Consider the following 22,095-nt stretch of genomic DNA (forward strand, 5'->3'; position numbering starts at 1 on the left):
CAGATTTGTATGCTGTCTTTCCTCTAGGAGCTCTGCTTCTCCTCTGTGTTTCTCCATAACAAAAACTTTGTGTGAGAGGTTAGGCTGAAAGAGAATAACTTAAAGTTATGCAATTAGCTCCACAAGGGTTTCCAGTTCCAACATGTTAACCATGACCCAAATCATAAAATACATGCTGCAAAATATATGATTATGAGAATATTATTATTAGTGTAATCGTAAGGGAGCCTTTGATGAGTTTAGATGCCATTCAATATTTTGGCCCTTACAGTAGCACAGGTTGCACAGTTATTTGGTGACTAGACACCCTTTATTTTATTTTTTTAAAAAAAACCCAAGATCTTTATTTCAGAAAGCTCTCCTTTAAATGTATTTATTTCCCAAAACCTTACTTTTATCTCTTATTTTGATCATTTAACTTTTACACCCAGATAATATCACTTAATACAGTCATTTACATTCACACAAAAAATACAAAAATTGCCCTTTTTTGAAGTAAATTGAATATAGTTCTGATCTTAGATATTTTTATTCAAATATGCATTTTTGTAAAGTTTTTCTTGGTTTTACTCTTGAATTTTCCTTTGCAGAGCAAAGTTAGAAACATAAACAATTGACTATTTTTTATCCTTTATGAATTTATTTCAGGTTTTCCACTTTTCAGGTTAGTCTGAAAATATGGTGACCATACACACAGTTAGCACTTACTTACCTGTTATACTCTGATGGCAGTACTTCTGAAAAAACAGCGTAAGGAGGAGTGGACAGAAGTATTTCACCATTACTCCCCATACCCCTACCCTCAGAAAGTTCTAGAACTATCCATAATTTTCCCCCCAAAAGACACCCCCAAGTCAAATTTGACCCCAGGTGACTGCATCCATGCAGTTCAGTGGTGGGTTTCAAAAAATTTTAGAACCTCTTCTGGCCTGCTTTGTGGGAGTGGCTTGCTGGCCATGTGACCGAGTGGGAGTGGCTTGGCAATCATGTGACCCTTGCACCCCTAACCCTTTAGAAAGAAAACCCCCAGGGGTGTTCAAACTTGACAGCTTTAAGACTTGTGGACTTAAAGCTGTCCCAGAATTCCTCCTGTCGCTCTTCATCTTGATAATGTGCGGACAGGCGGGGGGAGGGAGCTGGAACTGGTTCTAAATGGCACTGTAGATTTGAATAGAAGTGGTTAGAACTGGCAGGAACCCACCCTTGGTGCAGTTTTCCTGGAAGAGTTATGAAGATAATGTCCTACTGCTGCCTTCTTTTTCCCTTTCCCTGTTCATCCAGTTCCCTTAGATTTCCCAAGGGTCTCTCAAACAGAGCTGATCTTGCTTAGTTTGTAAGATCAGCCAAGGGTGGCTAGGTGCTATCACCTGCTGAGGAGACAAGGCCTAGCTGCTCCATTTTAGGGTATATAAAGTATACAAAGTAGCCAGAACTAACGTTGCATACCTAGGTAGGTTCAGGAATACATGTAGTCCTCAACCTTCAAGTTCACTCAGTGACCGTTCAATGTTACAATGGCACTGAAAAAAAGTGAGTTATGGCAATTTTTCACAGTTATGACCTTTCCAGCACCCCCATGATCATGTGATCAAAATTAAGATGCTTGGCAATTGGTTTATATTTATGACCGTTGCTGTGTCCCAAGATCATGTGATCCCCTTTTGCGACCTTCTGACAAGCAAAGTGAATGGGGAAGCCAGATTCATTTAACAACTGGGTTACTAACTTATCAGCTGCCCTGATTCACCTAACAAACTATGGCAAGAAAGGTCATAAAATGGGGCAAAACTGAACAAAACTCAAACAAATTTCTCACTTAATAAAAGAAAGTTGGGCCTCAATTGTGGTCGTAACATGAGGACTACCTGTACAGAGATTTTGGAAAGTTGTGTGTTTTACTGTATTCTTTCTATGGAGGACTTCAGTACAGATTTTGGCTTTCTGTTTATCAAAATATTAGGACACTGGTCTGAAAGGTTTTAGGCAACTACAATATATTGTTGAAATTTGGCTCTATGGGGGCAACAAAAAGTGCTTTGCATGATCCAATCTGGATACCAGAGATTTTGTCTTCTGAACTTTTGGACTGGAGCAACATTATCCTGGGATATGTTTATTCACCTTCATTCATGAAAAAGTGTTTTACTGGCCTTGATCCTAACCTTCATTTAGCTAGGTCTAGAGCAGATGGCAAGGAGAAGGAAAGGGGCAAGCCCTCCCCTTTACAAGCAGTCTGATTAAAGTGAGGCAACATGGCTTTGGATTTTCAGGTAGAGACATTAATGTGTAACAATAAAAAGAAAACACACAAGCATTAGGACTGGTGCTGATGCTCATCCTCAGGGAACTTCTCTCTAACCATGGCTTTGGATTTTCAGGAAGACACGTTAATGTGTAACAATAAAAGGAAAATATCGAAGCTTTCCGAGACTTGTGCTGATGCCCATCTTCAGGGATCTTCTTTCTGGCTAGCCTGGCTTGAGAGAAATTATTTTATTAGTTTGTCAAACATGTACGTGATAAGAGGTATAAGTATAAACATGGACATGAGCACATGAAATGGGTACAAATAAATGGGGACAGTAGGGCAGGGACGTAGGCACGCTGGTGCACTTATGCATGCCCCTGGACAGACCTCTTAGGAATGGGGTGAGATCCAAGGTAGACAGTTTAAGGTTAAAGCTATGGGTTTAGGTTCCCTGAAGATGGGCTCCAGCACGAGTCCGAAAGGTCGGAAGGTCAAACCTCTACTCCCGGTGAGCGACCCACATTGGGTCCTGCGACATTATCCTGGGACACGTATATTCGCCTTCACTGGGAAAATATCCTTCCAGCGTTAAAGTCCAGTGAGGGGGGGGGGGCACAGGGATACTGCCACCCTCGAGAGAAAACGGGATAAAGAGTAAATTTTGTATCTGGAATACATGAGAGTCAATCGGCGCCTTGGGCTGTCGGGCTGTCATAAACGGGGCCACCTGTGGCTCTTCCCCTCATCGCCGAGCGCGGGTTCGCTTGTCCGCGGCCTCTAGCGCGCGCCGCCGCCTCGGAGTCACTCCGTCGACCTCCGCTCAACAAGTCCAGGAAAGTTGCAGGACAGGCGGAGGAGGAGGAGGAGTGGAAAGGAGGCGGGCCTAGAGCCGAGCGCCTCGCTTGCCCATTGGAGCTCGGGTCGGCCGCTCCAGCTGGAGCCGGAGTCCGGGGCTCAGGACTCTGAGGCAGCCTCCCCCCCCCCGCCCGGATCACCCAGCCAAGGCTTGACGTTTTAAAGGGAGCCCTGAGCGCGTCGCTGCTTCCTCAGATTTGACGGAGCCCGAGAAAGGGAGAAGCGGCCAAGAGTCGCGGCGGGCACTCGCTGCCCCCTTTTTTCTTCCCTGAGCGGGCTGTACAATCCTCGGCAGTGTCCTGAGACTGTATGGTCAGCTCAGGGACGGCTCGGTTCGGAGAGCAGGCTCCTTCAGCAACCTTCGTCCTCCTGCTCCGCGTCTGAATGCGCGGAGAGAGCGCCTAGCCCGGGGCCCCTTTGGCGGCAAGGAACCTTAAGCGCGGGGAAGGCAGAAGCGGCGCAAAGGGCCAGCGAAGCCACCCAAGCCCAGCGCCTATCAAAGGCCTTCGGGGACCTTCCCACCGACTGAAGCCAGCTCCCCCCACCCCGCCGCCCCGCCGCCTGGATCTCCGTGCGCCCGGGCTGCCCTTAGCCCACCGGAGCCTTCGCCTTCCTCTCCTGCCGTTTGGGTTAAGCGACGAAGAGGGGGAAAGAGCGAAGCGGGCAGAGCAGCGGGAGCGGCAGAGGCGTCCAGGATGACAGCTGAGAAGGAAAAAAAGAGGTAAGCGGAGGGGACGAGGAGGAGACGGCAAGGATGGAGGCATCGGGACAACTGAACCAGAAGGGTAGCTTCTCTCGGCCGCCCAGTAAAGTGCCCTGCTAGGTTAAAAACAACAGCCGTAAGAGCAATAAAGCCGCTCTCTGGGAGTGCAGCCGATTGGAAGGGCAAGGTCCCCGGGACGACCGTCTTACGCAGTAACGGGCTTCTGTCTTCGGGAAGGCGGCCCCTTTAAAATATTTTTGGGCTAGGAGTTGCCTTGCGCGCCGGAGGTTTCGAAATTGAAAATACTCTCCTGATTGGAAAGATACGCGCTTCGCTAGTTAACCTTTAAACGTTCCGGTAGTTCTCTAAGCAGTCGGGAAGTTTTAGGAGCCTTTGCTTGAAGGCGAGGGTTAAGCGTGTGTTGACTGTATAGAACTGAACGGACCGAAAGCTGGATCTTAACATTCTCGCTTCGTGGTTTGATGTGAGGGGAGGCGGCTTCGGAAACCTCGTCGATATCAAAGAATGGAAGCGAGGTTCCTGCTTGTCTTCCATTGAGATCGATGGGGTTTCTAGGAGCTCCGTCCCGGCTGTGCCTGAACGCCGCTTCAAATTTCTTTGATAACTTATTAGTAACCTTGACTATCATTAAGCGTTGTATCTTTTTATTTTTGATGAATGTATTTTTATTCTCCTTATGTACACTGAGAGCGTAGGCACCAAAGACCAATTCCTTGTGTGTCCAATCACACTTGGCCAATAAATAATTCTATTCTAATCGCCGAGTCCGAAGCATAAATGGCGTCGAGGGGAGGGGAGAAGGGACTTTGCCCCCTACAAGGTGCGGGATCCCGTCGTCCAGTGGCTGGGCAAAGATTGGCAGAGGCGTAGAAGATGCTTCCAGCCTTACCTGCCTGCCTTCCTGCCGCGACAATTCAGGGAAGGCTCCAATCCACAGTTGGGGACCGCGCGCTGAAAGTATTTGCATTTTCGGGGCGGAAGGAGATTGGCAGGATGCGCGCCTTTGGAAACAAAACCGCTTTTAAGGAGGGAACCGCGATTATCTAACAGTCCCTCCGGAGATGAAGAGCAAGCCTCCAGTGTTCTCAATCAGCGCTTTATTCTGATATATTAATTCTAGTCTCGCAAGGTCTAGGATAGGTCCCTAAAAGAGCATCTGGTCCACCCCTTCCCTTGAGACGTGAGTGATTTAATTTGTCCGGTACTTGGGAAAAGCAGAGATGATTTTATTGTATTCTTTTCTGCTGGAGGAGGAAAGGTTCATTCCTGGTGATGGCAGAAGAATGCAAAATCATTTTATTCTCCTTTTACAAGGAGCTGCTGCTATTCCAGAAATTGCCATCAGTTTTTAAATGGTCCCCAATCTGAGAGAAGCTAGATAGACCTCAAAAGGTACTGAAGTTAGGATCTATTCCTTCATAAATCCATTTCTCAGCACACCACCCCCAATTTCCTAGTTTCATGCTACAGTACCTGACAAGAAGAAAAACATGATGTCTGTAGGTTTTCTTGCTTGTCTATTCATCTATAGTCGGCTTGCCATCAATGGTTATGACTTGCCCTAGACTAGAGTAAAAAGGTGGTTTCAAAATTTTCAGGGTCAATATTGTATACATTTCTTGGCCGAAAAAGGTTTCTGAACTAGGTTCATTGGAAAAGCATTGGCCTTTCAAATGCCTCGCTCTGAGCAAAAATCTTTGTTAGTATCTCCAAATTGCACCTACGTAGTTCAGCAGGACAAGGAGAGGTCAAGGAAAGTTGGGTTTAGTAAAGGTCCAACCTGTCACCTGTTGCTTTGTGTTTTATGTGGATTGGTGTTTGGATCAGCTGACACCCACGGGGTCTGCATAGCAGGCAACAGGATGTTTCATGCCAATTGAAGTCTGACAGCACTCATTGAAGGTAACTTTCTCCAACTTGGTGTCTTTCATTCATTGGATTACAACTCTCAGAACCCTCAACTAGTATGATCAACACAACCTGGAGGTTCTGGCTTGCATAAAGCAGCCTCAGAATGCTACAGTTTGTTTCTTGGTGCAACAAATTAAGCCAGTTCTGAAAATCAGATGGATTTGGGATTTGGGGTAAAAGCACATAGCCTCCAGAAAGGGTTACAATTAAGGGGTTTGCAATTAGGATTATGCAACATACCCCCTTCCCAAAGTCCATGTACATCAGATTATCTCCCATTCTCCCAGATTCCATTTATGTCCTTCATCTTCATTGCAAGATATTGACTATGCAGAGGAGGAATTTCAACAGCTTTTCTTCTTTAAAAAGCATTGTCTGTGAGGATACCCTTCAACACATTATTTCCAAACTCTCCAAAGCAGTTCTGAGTTGGTTTAAAGTTGCCTTTCCCTTGTTAACCTCAAACCACAGAGAATGCATTAAGCAAGCCATTAATTGATTAATAGGAAGTACCACCCTTCAACCAGTGTGTCCCCCACCCCATTGGTGGCCTGGTTTGTCTGATTCAAAATCAGAAGCTGTAAAACCACCAAGGTAGAAGCTACTATTCTTCTGATTGTTTTATTAACAATGCAGAAAATGACAGCATGAAGCCACAGTGGCTTAATTTGTGTGAGGAGGAAGAATAGCTGAGGAAACAGGTGGCAGAGTAAGGACCTTTCCTCATAGCTGTTTTGTGCCATCCATACTTGACTTGGCTGAAAACTCAGACAGTTACCAGACAGTTCTGCCACTGTGAAATCTGCTACCCCATTGTTGATCTTTATCCTGCCTCTGTTCTGACTAACCATGGAGTAAGGCTGTCCTGATTTTTTTGCATGCAGCAGATAGGTTTGGCTTCTGCATACAACTTAGGTGGTGGGAAAAAGTCACTCCAGAAAAAATGGGCAGGGTCTGAGCTGAATAAAGTGTAATTGGTTGAAGTTAGAAAAGGAACTGAATCACAAGCAGTATGATAATTAAAAAATTAAATATAATCTTTCTTTATTTGTTTTTTTATACTTTGCTCAAAAAGTAACAGAGAACTATCCTATCATTTCAGTGTTATGCTGTGTTAGCCTGTTACATTATTTCTGTGCACTGTTACACCATTTTTCTATTTCATTGCTGCTCTGTTTCAAAACTCAACAAGTAGTTTTGTTTATACTTCATGGCCACTATATCTGACTCTTTTTAGAGATGGAGCAATAAGTCCAGCAGATAACCCTAATCAGGAACCAAAAGGTGAAGGGCTGGCCTGCATGTAACTGCCTGCCCTTCTGATCCCATTCACAACTGGCTATGACTTCATGTATGACATAATGGATGTTGAGGTGGAGCAGATTCTGCATACAATGGAGCTGTGACTGAGTGTTGCTGGTTTATGGAGCAAAATACTGCTTTAACATTGACTTACCTAAGTAAGATTTAAATCTACCTATTTTGTGTACCAGGAAAGAGGTGAAAGCACTAGCACAAAATCATTACAGAAAAACAACAATAAATGATGTTGTTTGGCAGTTTTCTGCTTGGGTAGATATAAGGTGGGGGGGGGGAGTCCTGAGAGATTATTCTTAACCAGCTAGAAAAATTAACTCACTCCAGTATTTCTGGAAAACTGGACTCAAGTTTGTTTCATAAGGAATTATAGTTGATTTAGAAGTAAATCTGAAAACTATCCAAAATATCAGTGAATCATTTGTACATAGAGCCAATCCTGGAGCATAGCTAAGGTATGGGTTTTTTGTCCAAACACAGTCCGAGTATTAGTTTGTTTTAAACATATTCTATTTTCTGCCACTTTGAAATATTGACTTAAAGAGTAGTATATTTTTTCTTCCCACTTCATTTTCAAAGTCTGCATTAAAATATCTTTATATTAAACTTTCAGGTTTCAGTTTTTGTTTTTTTGTTTTTTTGATACAGGTACTTATTCTTGGTGGCCCTTTCTATACTTCCAACTTGTTTGAGGTATTGTCGTCCAGATTTTATAGATGAGAACACATAATACATTAATGGCAGAGGTAGATATGAGCCATGGTTCATTGTTTAATCTAGATCATTTATACTGAATGGAGCTGGATTTGATATATTTTAACTGAATACATACCTAACTCCACATCACCCGCTGCATCATGGGTTTTTTATTTTATCATAGTGTAGTTTCATTTTTTTCATTTTAATTCAGGGTATGATCTCTTGAAAGCTAAGCACTTTGTAAATCTGCTGACAGATTGTACTATAATGGCAAAGTTAAGTTTGTGCAGGTCAGTCATAATTATAATTTAACTGGAAATAAATATTGCTGCTTTTAATGGTACTTATTCCCATCTAAATGTGAAGAGGGTAATAACATTATCTCCCAAGTCCTGAAAAACAATATTTCCCCTTAAAGTAAAAAGTGTTTTAATTAATTTATGTCAATCGGTTGCCTGTCATTCTTGATATCCTAAGACAGTGTTCTCAACCTTGGCAACTTGAAGATGTCCGGACTTCAACTCCCAGAATTCCCCAGCCAGCATTCGCTGGCTGGGGAATTCTGGGAGTTGAAGTCCAGACATTTTCAAGTTGCCAAGGTTGAGAAACACTGTCCTAAGAGAATGGACACTGAGATTCTCTGGCTCACATTAAGTTCTAGTCGTTCTGATTGTTATTCTTACAAGTTCTGGGAGGATGAGGGGATGGAATGAACCAGTTTCATTGTATTTACCAGCACTTTACATAAAATAAAGTTTTAAAAAACGATGTGGCTCCTTCTTTAGAAAGGAAGTTGGCTAAATGAATATATTGTCATTGTCTAATAAATATATGATTAATACTTTTGAGAAGAGGGAATTTCCCCCTGATGATTACTGATGGATACGATAAGTCAAGACAAAGCACTTTTGAGCTGCACTAATTCCAAAAAGAGGTTTAAAATGGATACATATTCTTTCTTTTTGAAATTAAGATAGATATGCTTGTGCTGCACTAGGAACAATTTTTTTTCCCAATAATTTCACATTGTAAGCAAAATTTAAGTTGCAAATGATCTCTGCTGTGATATCCTGTCTTTTTATATAGTTTGTTATAACTAATATTTAGTTATAACTAACTATAACTATTATAACAATGTAATATATTGTTGTTTTTAATATTTTATATTATTTTTAAAATTAATATATTCCTTTTTGGCTTTTGCATAGACAGGCATTATTAAAGTTGCTTGCCATATGACTATTATAATTGAGCAGTATGTATTTACTTAGAATCATGTATCTTAGATTTTATTTCTTTATTTGGTCATCTGATTCATGGTGACTCTGGCAGCTTACAAAAATACACAAAGACCAAAAATACCAAAAAAAAACACCAATGATTCAGTAAGCATTATTACCACATAAACAGGTATCAAATTATAGCCACGTATTACAGTCCTATGCCTTTTTACTCAGAAAGCAAACTCAGTTTATTTCCACATACTTATATTTTATATTTATCTCAACAAACCTGAGAAGTCCTTAACATGGGTTGATATTAAAAGAATAAAATTAAATGTCTACAGAAAAATATTTTAAAAATTCTTTCAGGAGCCAATGATCTTCAGAACTTGGGTGTAAATATTTTGCAGAGGCCTTGTTATATAAGATACACAAAAAGATCCATATGTTGCAATATTGAATTCACTTTTATTGGTAATAGCTTTTAATTTAAAATGAAACATTGGAAGCTGCCTTAATTATAAATAGAAAGTCAGCTATAACATTTTATTTTTACTACATACATGGTTTTTTTGCATTGGTTTATTCTTTTTAATATTGTAAACCACCCAGAGTCACTTCATGGTGTGAATTAAAAAAAAGTAAACATATGGGGAGTCTTTGATCTGGCATTTTATGTATATGCATACATTTAAATCAGCAGCATCATTTTATTTTTTATTAGTATGGAATACTAATTCTATACATGGTTGGAAAAGAATGTTCATACATTTTGTAATATAATAATCTTATGAATTTATGGATTACATACTTTGGAGTTTGGAGAAATATTTTGATGTTGGTGCATCGCAAGTGAGGTTTCATGGAGATACACTTGCAAAATGAAGAAAGGGACCATTTAAAATACTTTATACTAATATAGAGCAATAAATGTCCCAGTTATTATGTACATGGCCTTATTATTTTGCTATCTGTCCATGAAAAATCATAAACTATATTGAAGTAACATTTCCTACCCTTTCCTACCCTTTCATACACCTAAAATTAGTCGCCTAATGCAGTGCCTAATGATAGAGCTAATTCCATGCCCAGAAATACAGATATCTTCAGAGGTGGGTTTCTTGTAAGTTTACCACTGGTTCACCCCGGGTGCACATCCTCGCGAACACGGCTTGTACACATGCATGCAAGCTTAGAAAACATGGCTAAATAGGATGGCATAGAGCCGGGGTGGGTGGGCAGGCATACCCACAGGTCGCCCCTACTGGTTTGCCCAAACCGGTCCGAACCAGCTGAATACCAGTTCTGCTTCAGAGATATTGTTAGGAAATCAGCCAACCTGCAATCAAGGCCCTCTTACAGTCACATGTCTGAGATTTTAACATTTATTGCTGAAGTACTGTCTTTTATTTTTAAGCTGATTGTCTCAAGTGGATAAGAGTGATCATTGTATAGAACATGTCTGTACTTAGTTAAGTTTGAGATATTTTCCCTCTTACTGAACAGTTAATTGTATATCCTTGTGATGATAACTGAAAAATTACAAACATGTAAAATGCCTTCAAATGGTGTATGCTACATATATCCCATGTATCAAAGTGATTAACTGTTTCTGGTGGTCTACTCTCTTCCACTGTGTGTGTGACAGAAAGAGGTCGATTTCTATATTAGATAATTTAATACATATTAAAGAAAGGAAACAATAGGAATATTAATCATTGAACGCCCAACACTATAGGTATCATGTCAACTTAACTTACTTAAACTCACTAGTTTAACAACAAAAAACGTGGATTTCTTAATTTTTTAGTATTAAAAAATACTATTTTTTGTAGATTAAAAAAATCCAAATCTCCAAAGGGTTTCTTCCATTGAGTTTGAATTATTTGTAATACAAAGATCCTTATAATTGTTATAAAACTTCTCTATGTAGTCATAGTACCTAAAGCTAAACGACATTCCTCATTATATAAGCCTTCCTTCCTTCCTTCCTTCCTTCCTTCCTTCCTTCCTCACTTCCCATATTATCAGTACATGTCTACTGAAATATATAGGATACTATATATACATACACATATGTGTATGTGTGTGTGCATATATATACATACATACATACACATACATACATACATACCCTGTTTCCCTAAATATAAGACCTCCCTGGATAATAAGTGCAATTGGGCTTTTGAGCACATGTACTCAAAAAAGCCCTCCTCCAAAAATAAGCCCTCCCTGAAAATATTGCAATGCAGCCGCCGCCATGAAAAAAACACACTCACTGCTTCCTGCACTTTGAAAATAATAAGACCTCCCCAAAAATAAGGCCAGGTGCTTATTTTGGGGATCAAAAGAAAATAAGACCCTGTCTTATTTTTGGGGAAACACAGTGCTTATTTATTTTATAGAAAGGTCTGAAAAAAGAAAAAGATACATTTACATATAGAGATATAGAATGAGAGAGGATTTACACACACAAACCCACATCTCATATAGTAATCAAGTATCAAACATATTTCTAAATCTACATTAGGGTTAAAGTAATAAATGATTGGCAGGGTACTTATATGAATAAGTTAGAATGATAAATCAAACATAAGTGTTAGTGGCCCAAGACTGCTGCACTCTTTAATCTACACATGAAACCTTGTCTCTTGCAGTTTGGGGTGCCTGATAAAATAAATAAATAAAATGAAGGGGTTGTAGTTGTGTCACTCTGTGGAAATTTTGCAATCTTCAGGGGTTCTGAAAGAATGGCTTTTGTTTCTGATTAAGTTGTATCAGGGTAGAATAAAGCGTTTGCTGTTCTACAACCATCTAGAAATAGAAAGCAAATTAAAACCATTAAAGCTTCAAACCCTATATGGGGTTACTCAGGAGTAAGTCCCATCCAGCACAATGGGAGTTAATTCCATTTACGCATGAGATTTGTAATATTTAGTGCTGTCTCTGTTGCTGTGCCTCAGATTAGAATGACCAGATGTCCATTTCTTGTTGGGGCAGATTTCCTGTTTTCTTTTTTAAACGCAATGTTCCAGTTTTCTGAGAACATTTCAAGCTGAATTCTTGAAAGGTCTTGGTTTTTGTTTTGTTTTGTTTTTCATTTAATCAGAGACCTTGCATTCTCCTGAAAATGTAATTAAACATTTATTGTTGCTGTTGCCGAAAGCATTTACAAGGCCAAGTAGATCTTGTTGTTTTGTCTACAAGAAGCAAGTGTTAATTTGTATTACCAAATGCAAAATGTAGCAAATGGTGGCTTGAGTGAAAAGTTCAGTGACCTTCCGTGTTATCACAGCTACTCATTTTTGTAATTTTTTCCCCCTAAATTCATGGAGGTTAACGACGCTTCATCAGTAAGACAAATATCAGAGCCTAATTGTAGCACCAAGTCACAACGATATTACTTCCCTCCGAGATCCTAAATCTAGTGGTAAGATCCAATAAATACTCAGATGTAAAAACAAAATTATCAGATAATTTGAATAAGAAGAATGAATTAAACTGACTATATGCAGTTTGGATAAAAGAGTTTAGATGAACGTCATGAACTTCTGTGAGCGATATGGGAATGGAAAAAAACTAAAAACAATCCACATTTGTAGATCACTAATCAAAGACATTGCTCTTCCTTCCAATTTCTTTATTATAATAGCAAAAGAAAATAATCAACTTCCATAAATAGCAAATACTGCAAAATAACCTGATGAATACAAGCACTACAATATTTACTGTTTGGTGCAATGACTTAAATTGTCTCAAGATGTTTATATAATAGTCCAAATACTGGAAACATAAGGGAAATGTCAGGGTGAAGTTATGACACACTCCCAAAATTTGTGAAGAAAAGTATGTGTTTACAACTCCAAAGATACTACTGTGGACAGGAGGCTTGAAAATTAGGTAACTTGGTGATAGAACATACCTTTTTCATGTAGATGATTCCAGATTTAGTTGCTGATATCTCCAGTCAAAAAGATATCTAGAAGAACCGCTAAATTTAACTCCCATAATCCCCAACTAATATAGCCTGTGATCTGATGTTGATTCTAGGAATTGTACTGTAGTCCCAATATACTTAGAAATCAATGTAACATAACTATTTTATTATGTGAGAGTAAAAGTATGCAAATCATTATCCTAGGAAAACAAATATTTATACCTTGGCAAATCAGATTACCAAAGCTTTATTGTTATAATTGTAGTATTGCATTGTGCAGTTCAATTTGTTTAAATTTTGCAGAAATCGGGGTAGTATAATAGTTTCTGTTCTGTATTGCATTTCCTGAGCTGAAGCAACAAATTCATTATTGTATTCCATTTAAGATATGATTTTTATATTTTTTTGACACAAAACAAAGTGTTAAAGGCTGTTTTTCTGGAAGACTGGTCTTTTATTCCTTTCTCTGATCATGAATGTAATGGAATCAGTCACTTTCTTTGACTAAGAAAGTATGCTACTTGACTTACCTGGTTGCTGGTCATCAAGAATCATGATGAAAAATAAATTAATGTCTATGCAACCATGCTGGGCTTACTCAGAAAAAGAGATAACATTAACTGACCCTAAACATCATTAGGTGCCAGATTATTAGATGCCAATCAAAGAAATACACATTCTGAAGAAGTAGCACATTGTAGGCAAATTTTTCCAGTTTTAACAATATGGTTTTTTAATTTGATATTTCTTAAAGAGAACAGATTATATTAATTATTTTACTACTTTTTCAGACCATGCATTTCTTTGATTGACATATAATAATCTGGCACCTAATAATGTTTAGGGTCAGTTCGTGTTCTATCTTTTTCTGAGTAGGCCCAACATGGATACATACACATCGATATATTTCTCAACTCTTGTTTCTTGATGGTTACCAACCAATTGGGTAACCCTATACTAACAGATTACGTTAGTGAAACTTCCTATTTCTTGTTAGAGGCTATAGTATATTAAGAATCTTCTGGTAAAGGTTTTCATTAGAGCAGGGTCCTCAGCCACCAGTCCATTGCCTGGCATTGGGATGCGGCTTGCCTGAAACTGGGCCAGGCAAACAAATGAAGCGGGATGCATGCAGCATGTGAAACCATGCCCCCCCCCCTCTGGTCCATGGAAAAACCTATCTCCATGGAATCGGTCCCTGGTGCCCAAAAGGTTGGGGGCCACTGCATTAGAGGTAATGCTTAGTTCAGTTCCACTGTGTGACATTGCTGTAAGCCTTTTGCAAGATCCAGGTCACTTGGAATAAAAGAAGGCTTATTTATTTCTCCACAGGGCATTACGTTGGGGAAGTCTGCAGCAGAAAACATCTTTCTGTTAATCCATCTGTGTCACTTACAAGTGTTCTCATGTCACTATAAGCTGCAATATGGTTCATTTGGTTGGTTATATGCCATAATTTTTAAATATGCAATACTATAGCTCCCTAAACAGATGAATTTGTATGAAATCTCTCCACTACATTTGGTATAACAAATAAAACAATAAAGCACTTTGAACTGTTGAATTTTAATCTATTTATCACAGGGCCCCTGAAACTGGTACCACAAATGGTCATGGTGCTCTTGCATAGGCACAATGGGAAACAAAGTTTTGAGAGTTTTGACATACTTCCACTATGCTTGCAAAGCATGGATTTTTTTTTTAAAGTTGACATTCTCTAACTTGCTCACAATTCCTTGAGGAATCACTGTTCATGGTTTGACAACCATTGGCTTAATGAATTTTGTGAATTAAACCTAGTGGTTTATGGCTTAATGCAGTGGGTGATCTCAGTTACCTTTGGCTTGTTCAGCAAACCATGACTTAAGCCAAATAAATTCTCAGGTTTATGCCAATATTCTCCCTCTCCCCATTTTGACTGGGATTGTTTTAACATGTTATTGTTTATTTGAGGGCCATAGTAGATTATGCAAACATATGAACTGCATTCTTTTAAGTGAATTAAGTCAGACAATGATTCTTTTTACCTGCTTATAATGTTTACTATGACTCTCCATTGTACTGTAATTGGATTTATATTGCTAATCTCTTCTTGGATTTTAAGGACTTAATGTGTATTGTTTGAAGAAGTTTGAATTCCAGAAGGTTTTTATTAGTTGTATATCATGAAACTTAGCCAGTGCATGACTCACCTGGGTGTGGCTTAAGGTATTCCAGACCTGGCATGCTGAAATGTGTGGTAATACTGCTAAACAAAAGTCTTTTGGAAATCCCTGTAGCGAGTAAACTCTGTGCATTAACTGGAATACAGCATAACCCTAACAAGCTATTTCTAAGCTGAGAAAAGGGCAGCCATGTGATATGGTCTGCTCCAAAACCATTTGTAGGACAGGTAACCCTGAAATTTTAGCACAGTGGTTTTCATTCACATTGTCCACTAGGGTAACAATAGGGAAATAGGGAAAGAAACCATGTTCAAGGTGGTCATAGCTTACTAGTAAAGGGGAGATAACTAATGCTAATAGCTTTGAAAGCTGCAGTCAGTGCAGTACAAAATGTTGTTAAAAGCTATTCCCAGCCACTTTGTGGGAAAAGACTGTAATAGGAGTGGACAGAATGTTTGTCTTGACTGAGCCACTTGGTCACTATTAATTCAATAGATCTTTGCTCTGCTCATTCCATCTCTTAGCTTGACCTAATTCACAGCATTTTTGGAGTGGATAAAAAAAGAAAATTCTGAATATGATGGCCAGAGTTGGTTGGCAAGGACACAGATTTTTAAAATAGAAAGCAAAGGAGGCATAATTTTAGTTTGCTGAGGGTTGTGGGGGGGAAACCGTTTGGGACAGATCATGTTTGAATGTCTTTCATTGCTACTCTATTCCATTTTCTGATTTCCTGCAAGGCAACTTAGATTGCTAGTGCTGACTACTGGGCAAATGGAGGGCAAGACTAATGCCTTAAAACGGAGTGGCTTAAAACAGTGCCTTAGAAACTTTCATAGATAGGACATCCAAGGCAAGAATATGGGCTTCATCTGTAAAACATGATTTAAAATTCTGAGTTGTTTTGGAGCCAATTTTCATAATCTCCAAAGTGGACAATTATTTCCATGCTTTATTTAGAAATAATTAAAAGAAGGCAATTTGTTACAAATTAAACCATACAAAACCATACAAACTATGCTTCGACCAAACTATATTTTAAGAAACTACATGAAACCTTATTCAGACATCATATTAAACCATGTATTCTCTTTATGCATTAGTACAGTAGAGTTTGACGTTTGTGTGAACTCAACCAAATTGTGAATTACTTAATAAATAATCAAGGATACAGATGAGTCCCACATTGCTGTTACTTTCTCTTTTATCTTCTACTTGTCATTGTATCTTCTCCTTGTACATTCTTTTCTCTATAATGTATCAAGTTCCTCAGGTAGGACCTTAGCTACAGGTGGACCTCGGTTTACAACAGTTCATTTAGTGACTTCAAAGTTACAATGGCACTGAAACAAGGGACTTACAACATTGGGATTGCAGTATCCCAATACTAACTTGACAAGTGCAGTGATTCACTTAACAACTGTGGCAAGCAAGGTCATAAATGGGGCAAAATTCACTTAACAAATCTCACTTAGCAGCAAAAATTTTGGGCTTAATTGTGGTCATAAGCCAAGGTCTACCTGAAGTTGGATCCAAACCAGATGACCAATTATATCAATTTCAAGATTGCTGCTTGAAAGCCAACTTTAAAACTATGGTTTCAGTTTCTGAAGTGTGAACCCCGTTCTACAGAACTCATGGTTTGTGTGTATTTTGATACACAAGCTCCTCATCACTTTTTGTGAGTGTAGACATTAAAGACTACCCAGCTGAATATTTTTTTTATATTTAACAACACTTCACCCATTTTAAATGTTCTAGAATGTTTAGTTTGGGCACTTGGAAGATTCAGCAAATACTTGTTACCAGGGTCAATAGGAAGTCTGAAGGCTATATTTTGAAGCAGTTTCTAAAAGTGTAATTTTGTGACCAGTTGAACAAGAAATGGATTTTATTTGATTTTGCCACTGATTATGTTAGCCATACATAATGACAACAACAAGGTATGCAATCATCATACTTTTAATTTTAGAATAACAAACTGGTTATTCTCATTTTTGTCTTTTCATGGAAAGTTACAGCCTGATGCTTGAAAAATCCCAGATAACATCAATACATTTTCTGAACATTCACAATTAAGTTACCCTCCATATAAATAAACACCTGATGCCACTAATTAATTTTTGCAGCGGTCTGAAGATATTGGGGATGGGGTATACATTTAAAAAAACCTATTACTTTTTTATATCCTCTTTACAAATGGTAAAAAGCTCTTTTTAGTGAGAAAAATTCCGTATTTCTTTCTTTGCCACCATGAAAAATGTCAAAATATAGGTATTGTACATAAGGCCTGAATGGGAACAAAAAAGAAGGGAGTTTTCCTGTTATAGTATATACTTACAAAAAGGAATGGAAAACTAAGGAATACATTATGGAAATAGTAATCCATGCCATAAAAGTTAAGACTTATATTTGTACAATCTGATCAATGATAAAATAATAGAAAACTCAAATAAAAACCTATTAAATCCATGTAACTAATTAAATAGGGATTAGTACCACCTGTACTAATTCATTTATTGTAGTTTTATTAGTTGAACCAAGAAGTGATCAGACAGAGTAAGAAAAGCAGAGAAATAAAAGTAGTGGGGAAGCTGTTTTGGAAGGATTGGGGAAACCATAAAGGAAAATGTGGGAATGGAACAATAATAGAGAAATCTAGAGGCATACAGGGCTGACTGTTGGGCACTTTTAGGTCTTCTTGGAATATGATTTTTATAATTGCATAATACCTACTTGTAGATTAAATGCCATTGGGAGGATTTGACTCAAGGTGACTGGGCCTTCCAACCTTCTGAGGTGGTAAAATGGGGATCCAGATTGTTGGAGCCAATATGCTGACTTGGTCAACCAATTAAAGAGGGCTATAAAGCACTATGAAGCAGCATATAAGTCTAAGTGATGTTGCTATTTGGCTTGGTAAATAATGAATATGACCTTGAACAGGAAAGATGTATTTTAGTGACTATAGATGTTTCTAGACTGATGTCATGTTGAATGTATAAAATCTATAGACTATGATAATGATAATAATGAATAATAATTCATTATAATCTATAGATCATCCCACAACTTCTGAAGGTAAATTGTTCCATTGGTTGATTGCTCTCACTGTCAGAATATTTCTCCTTATTTTTAGGTTGAATCTCTCCTTGATAAGTTTCCATCCATTATTCCTTGTCTGGCCTTCAGGTGCTTTGGAAAATAGCTTGACCCCCCCCCCTCTGTGACAGCCCCTCAAATATTGGGACACTGCTATCATGTCTCCCCTGGTTCGTCTCTTCCCTAGACTAGATATTGCCAGAGATGCACTCTGCTTAAGTGCAGCAGTTCTACAGAATTGTATATCTTTATTTTTGTGCAATTTGCCTTCTTTGTGTTGATGAAATCACTTAACGAATGTTGTTTTGATAGATTTTGTTGAATCAAAATCTATCAAGGTACTTATTCCATTTCTTGTTTTGAAAATGGAAAGAGTGAAAGCCAGTATCGTAACAGTTGTTTGAATCTCAGGTACTAGTCATGCTGTTCTTTAAAGATCTTTAGGAAATTGGGGGAAAATATAGTCTCCTTTAATCAATCACGTCAAATGTTTTTATCAATTTATGTGCTTTCTTCAGCTTAAAGTAAAACATATGTTCTGTGAAGTATGCTTGTTTTTATAAGCAGCACCTGGAAGCCAGTTTATAATTTATGTGCAACCCACCAAATTCTTTTAGATTTTTCCTCCCTAGCAAACATTTTGTTCTCACTAGAATCCTATGAAGAATGTTCGGCCAAGATTTAGGTTGCATTCACATATGTATCATGTTAAGCCATATTTTGTTTTAACTATAGTTTGTTTAGAATAGAAACTTTACTAACTTGCTTCATTCTTCACACTATACCAAAAAGAAACACCCCACACTGCATCTTACAATGCAATGTAGAGTATAATCCAGTTCTCATCTAATGCCAAACTGGAAATCTTTTTTTTCTGTGCTTGTTTAAATAAGCTACAGGAGCCTGGATCATTACATAGTTTTGAAGTGTGATATATGGGCTTAAACGTGTAATAAATTAACATCTAGAAAACCATGTTATTGCCCAGATTCATGATTCTTAAGAGTTTATTTTATTCTATATCTAGATGGAGGTGCAATAAAAATGAATATCATAGGTTCTTTTTTCCACAAGCAATGATACTAAGAAATACGGACATTTGAAACTTGCAGGTACCAAAGCAGTTCTGTGATGTGTCTCCTATTAAGCTTGCATAGAATTGTATAGAGTATTCTCTTTTGCATGAATCTAGAACCAAAGCTTCTGTGTCAATGTTACATTGTTTTTTCCACTTCTTCCTCTTAAAATATATTTGATATAGCATGTGTATCTTTGCCTAACAATGAAAGAACCAATAGGACTCCATAAATGTTTTAAATATAAGTTTATATAGGAATTCTGCTTACATAATCAAGAACAGCAACTGAGTCAAATTCAGGCTTCTTTTGAAGAGCAAATGCTAACTTCAGAGGCTGGTTCTCCTCATTTATAGAATCCAAAAATGTGTTTACTTTGGCTTTGGCTTCGTTTGATGGCTGACATTCAGCCATAGTTGGTTATAAACACTAATCGATAATGAAGTGTTGTATATAAACCCTGTAACTGTGACTTACTTAACTAGTCATGTTATTATAAACTATAGTTTATAGTACAATGCTGTAAGTCTAACTAATTACTAAAAAGGAGAGTGTGGCTCTGTGCAACTAGGTTTTGGCAGCAGTCTTCTCAGTGTGGTTTTCTAAAAGAAACCAGGTATTGACTTCTGGGTTTCTAGAGAACAATACATGTGTCCAAGCAATCCTGGTCTAGAAATATCCCAAATATTGCTGCAATTGCCAAGAAATAAAAAGCAACATGTTTAAAGAATGGGTTTGCTTTCACAGAGAATTTGATAGAACAGTGAAACAAAGGTTCATTGAAGGTAAGCATAAACTGCCAAAAATGTTTTATTTATTTTCTGTTTTGTAAAACTATTAATCACCATTAATGGGGGAAGTCTTAATTAGCAAATACATTATTAGTGCCACGAATTTGTAAAGACCCATGGCTCAGTCTTTACTCCTCATAACTACATAGATACATCCCTGCAGGGGTTTTTTGGCAACAGGAAGAAGGGCTTTGCTATTTCCTTTTCTAGCTTGTAGATCTGGGGTTTCTTGTTGGTCTCCCATCCAACCTCTAATGAGGCCTAATGAATCTTAATTTGTTGAGGTTGACCTAATCTAGCTAAGTGCTGCTACCTAGTGGGATGCCTAATGAATTTGTCCATTCTTATAAAAACTAAATGAATTACTTGCACTTTCTTCCTCTCCTTCCTTCTCGGTTGGGAGTGAGAGAGATTGAAAAGGGAGAACTGGGTATATCTGATTTTTGTCAGGTACACAGCGTTCTGGAGCACGGCCCACTGGCAAAAACATGTGGTGTTTTATCCACAGCAGCATTAGAAATGTTCTCCGCTCAGTTTGGCACCAATGAAGTCTGTTGTTAGCTGGAGTTCACACAGACGTCTTGCCAGGTCTGCCCAGAATACTGTCTCCTGTGACTTCCTGTGGTCTTGCATAATATTTCCTTGCTGTTTGTTATAACTTTGTGCATTTGCTGGAGCTGCCTGTGATGCTAACAGAGAGCACATTAAGGGCTCAGGCTCTCAACCAAAAGGTCTGATCCCTTGCGGAACTGCCTTGGGTCACTTCAGGTGACAGAATTAAGTTGTACTGCTCATGTAGGCGACTTCTGTTTGGAGTTCTGAGGCTGATGTCTTCCCCAACCTTCTGAGTTATCTGACTTTGGTCCCATAAATAACAGTGAGCCTGTTACCTTTTGAATTGGTAGATGGAGACCATATCCTAAAGGTACCAGTTTAAGAAAAGTGGATGTAGATCATAGAGGTAGCTGTAGAACCTTTTCATGCAGAGTTGAATTCATCAGCTTTCAGATGCTAACCAGAAAAGACATCAGATGTACAAAATCTATGATAGCGCTAACCTCTCACGTAGACACTCTCGGTATCTAGGATAAGATACTGACAGCTATTTCTAAGAAATATTACAACACTATCAAACCAGAATCATTCCACATATCACACCAGCTGGGGTAGTAAAAAATGTGGGTCTGGAGAAGATACCATCACCTTTTTGCATCTTTTAGTACGGAGCCAATTGCTTTGGCCTTTTTCTATTGGAAATATGTGGGATGGGTTGAAGGAGCAAAATGGGTGCCATAAGAACCACAAATGGGTTGCAAATATTTAAAACACTGATTTTACTACTTAAAACTCCTAACACTCCCTTAAAATGAATTCAACTAGGGAGGATAGCCACAACATGCCATGTTTATGCAAAGCATAAGAGAGTCTACAGATAGTTCTTTACTTACAATCACAATTGGGACCAGAATTTCTATCGTAATTTTGTGCAGCTATAACATGAATCATCATGTGACTGGAAATTATTTTAGGACCATTTTTACTGTGGTCATTAAAACAATCACCAAGGTCATTACTCAAGTTGCATGATTGTTAAGTAAATCACATGATCATTAAGCTTCTCCAATGGAAGCCAGCTGAGAAGGTCTCAAATTTCATCCTGTGACTGCAACATGCTGCAACCATCATATTCCTTCCTTGCTTTTTTATTGTTTTAATTTACTGACTTTGTTTTCTTCATCTACATTTTCTTCTGCTAACATGTACATACACATAAACACAGGCATGTATTTACATGCAAACACACAGAGGAAAATATACCAAGCAACAATACACAGAAAATTAAGAATTAAGTGTTTTCTATAAATAACATGGTAGCAAAATAACATAATGTTTAGAGACGTGTATTAATAATAATAAAAAGGAAACAGGAAAAATAGATATATTCTATGTACAAAATTCTGTTTAACTCAGCTGCGTGGCCATGACAGATACCAAGCAACTCAATACAGTAATACATCTCCCTACTTTGGTTTTCTGTTAGATGATA

At 38.3% G+C, this 22,095-nt stretch overlaps 1 protein-coding gene across 2 annotated transcripts in view; it reads left to right on the forward strand.

The window, feature by feature from the left end:
• The first annotated feature begins 3,238 nt into the window (after positions 1–3,238).
• Positions 3,239–22,095, forward strand: part of EPAS1 (endothelial PAS domain protein 1) — a 118,742-nt gene continuing 99,885 nt past the window's right edge. For both annotated transcript variants that reach the window (XM_032215814.1, XM_032215815.1), the window contains exon 1: positions 3,239–3,824. In XM_032215814.1, the coding sequence (XP_032071705.1) occupies positions 3,799–3,824 (26 nt within the window). In that variant the 5' untranslated portion in view covers positions 3,239–3,798. The remainder of the gene's footprint in view (positions 3,825–22,095) is intronic.

Source organism: Thamnophis elegans, chromosome 4 (genome assembly GCF_009769535.1).
Source record: "Thamnophis elegans isolate rThaEle1 chromosome 4, rThaEle1.pri, whole genome shotgun sequence".
Taxonomy (NCBI): Eukaryota; Metazoa; Chordata; class Lepidosauria; order Squamata; family Colubridae; genus Thamnophis; species Thamnophis elegans.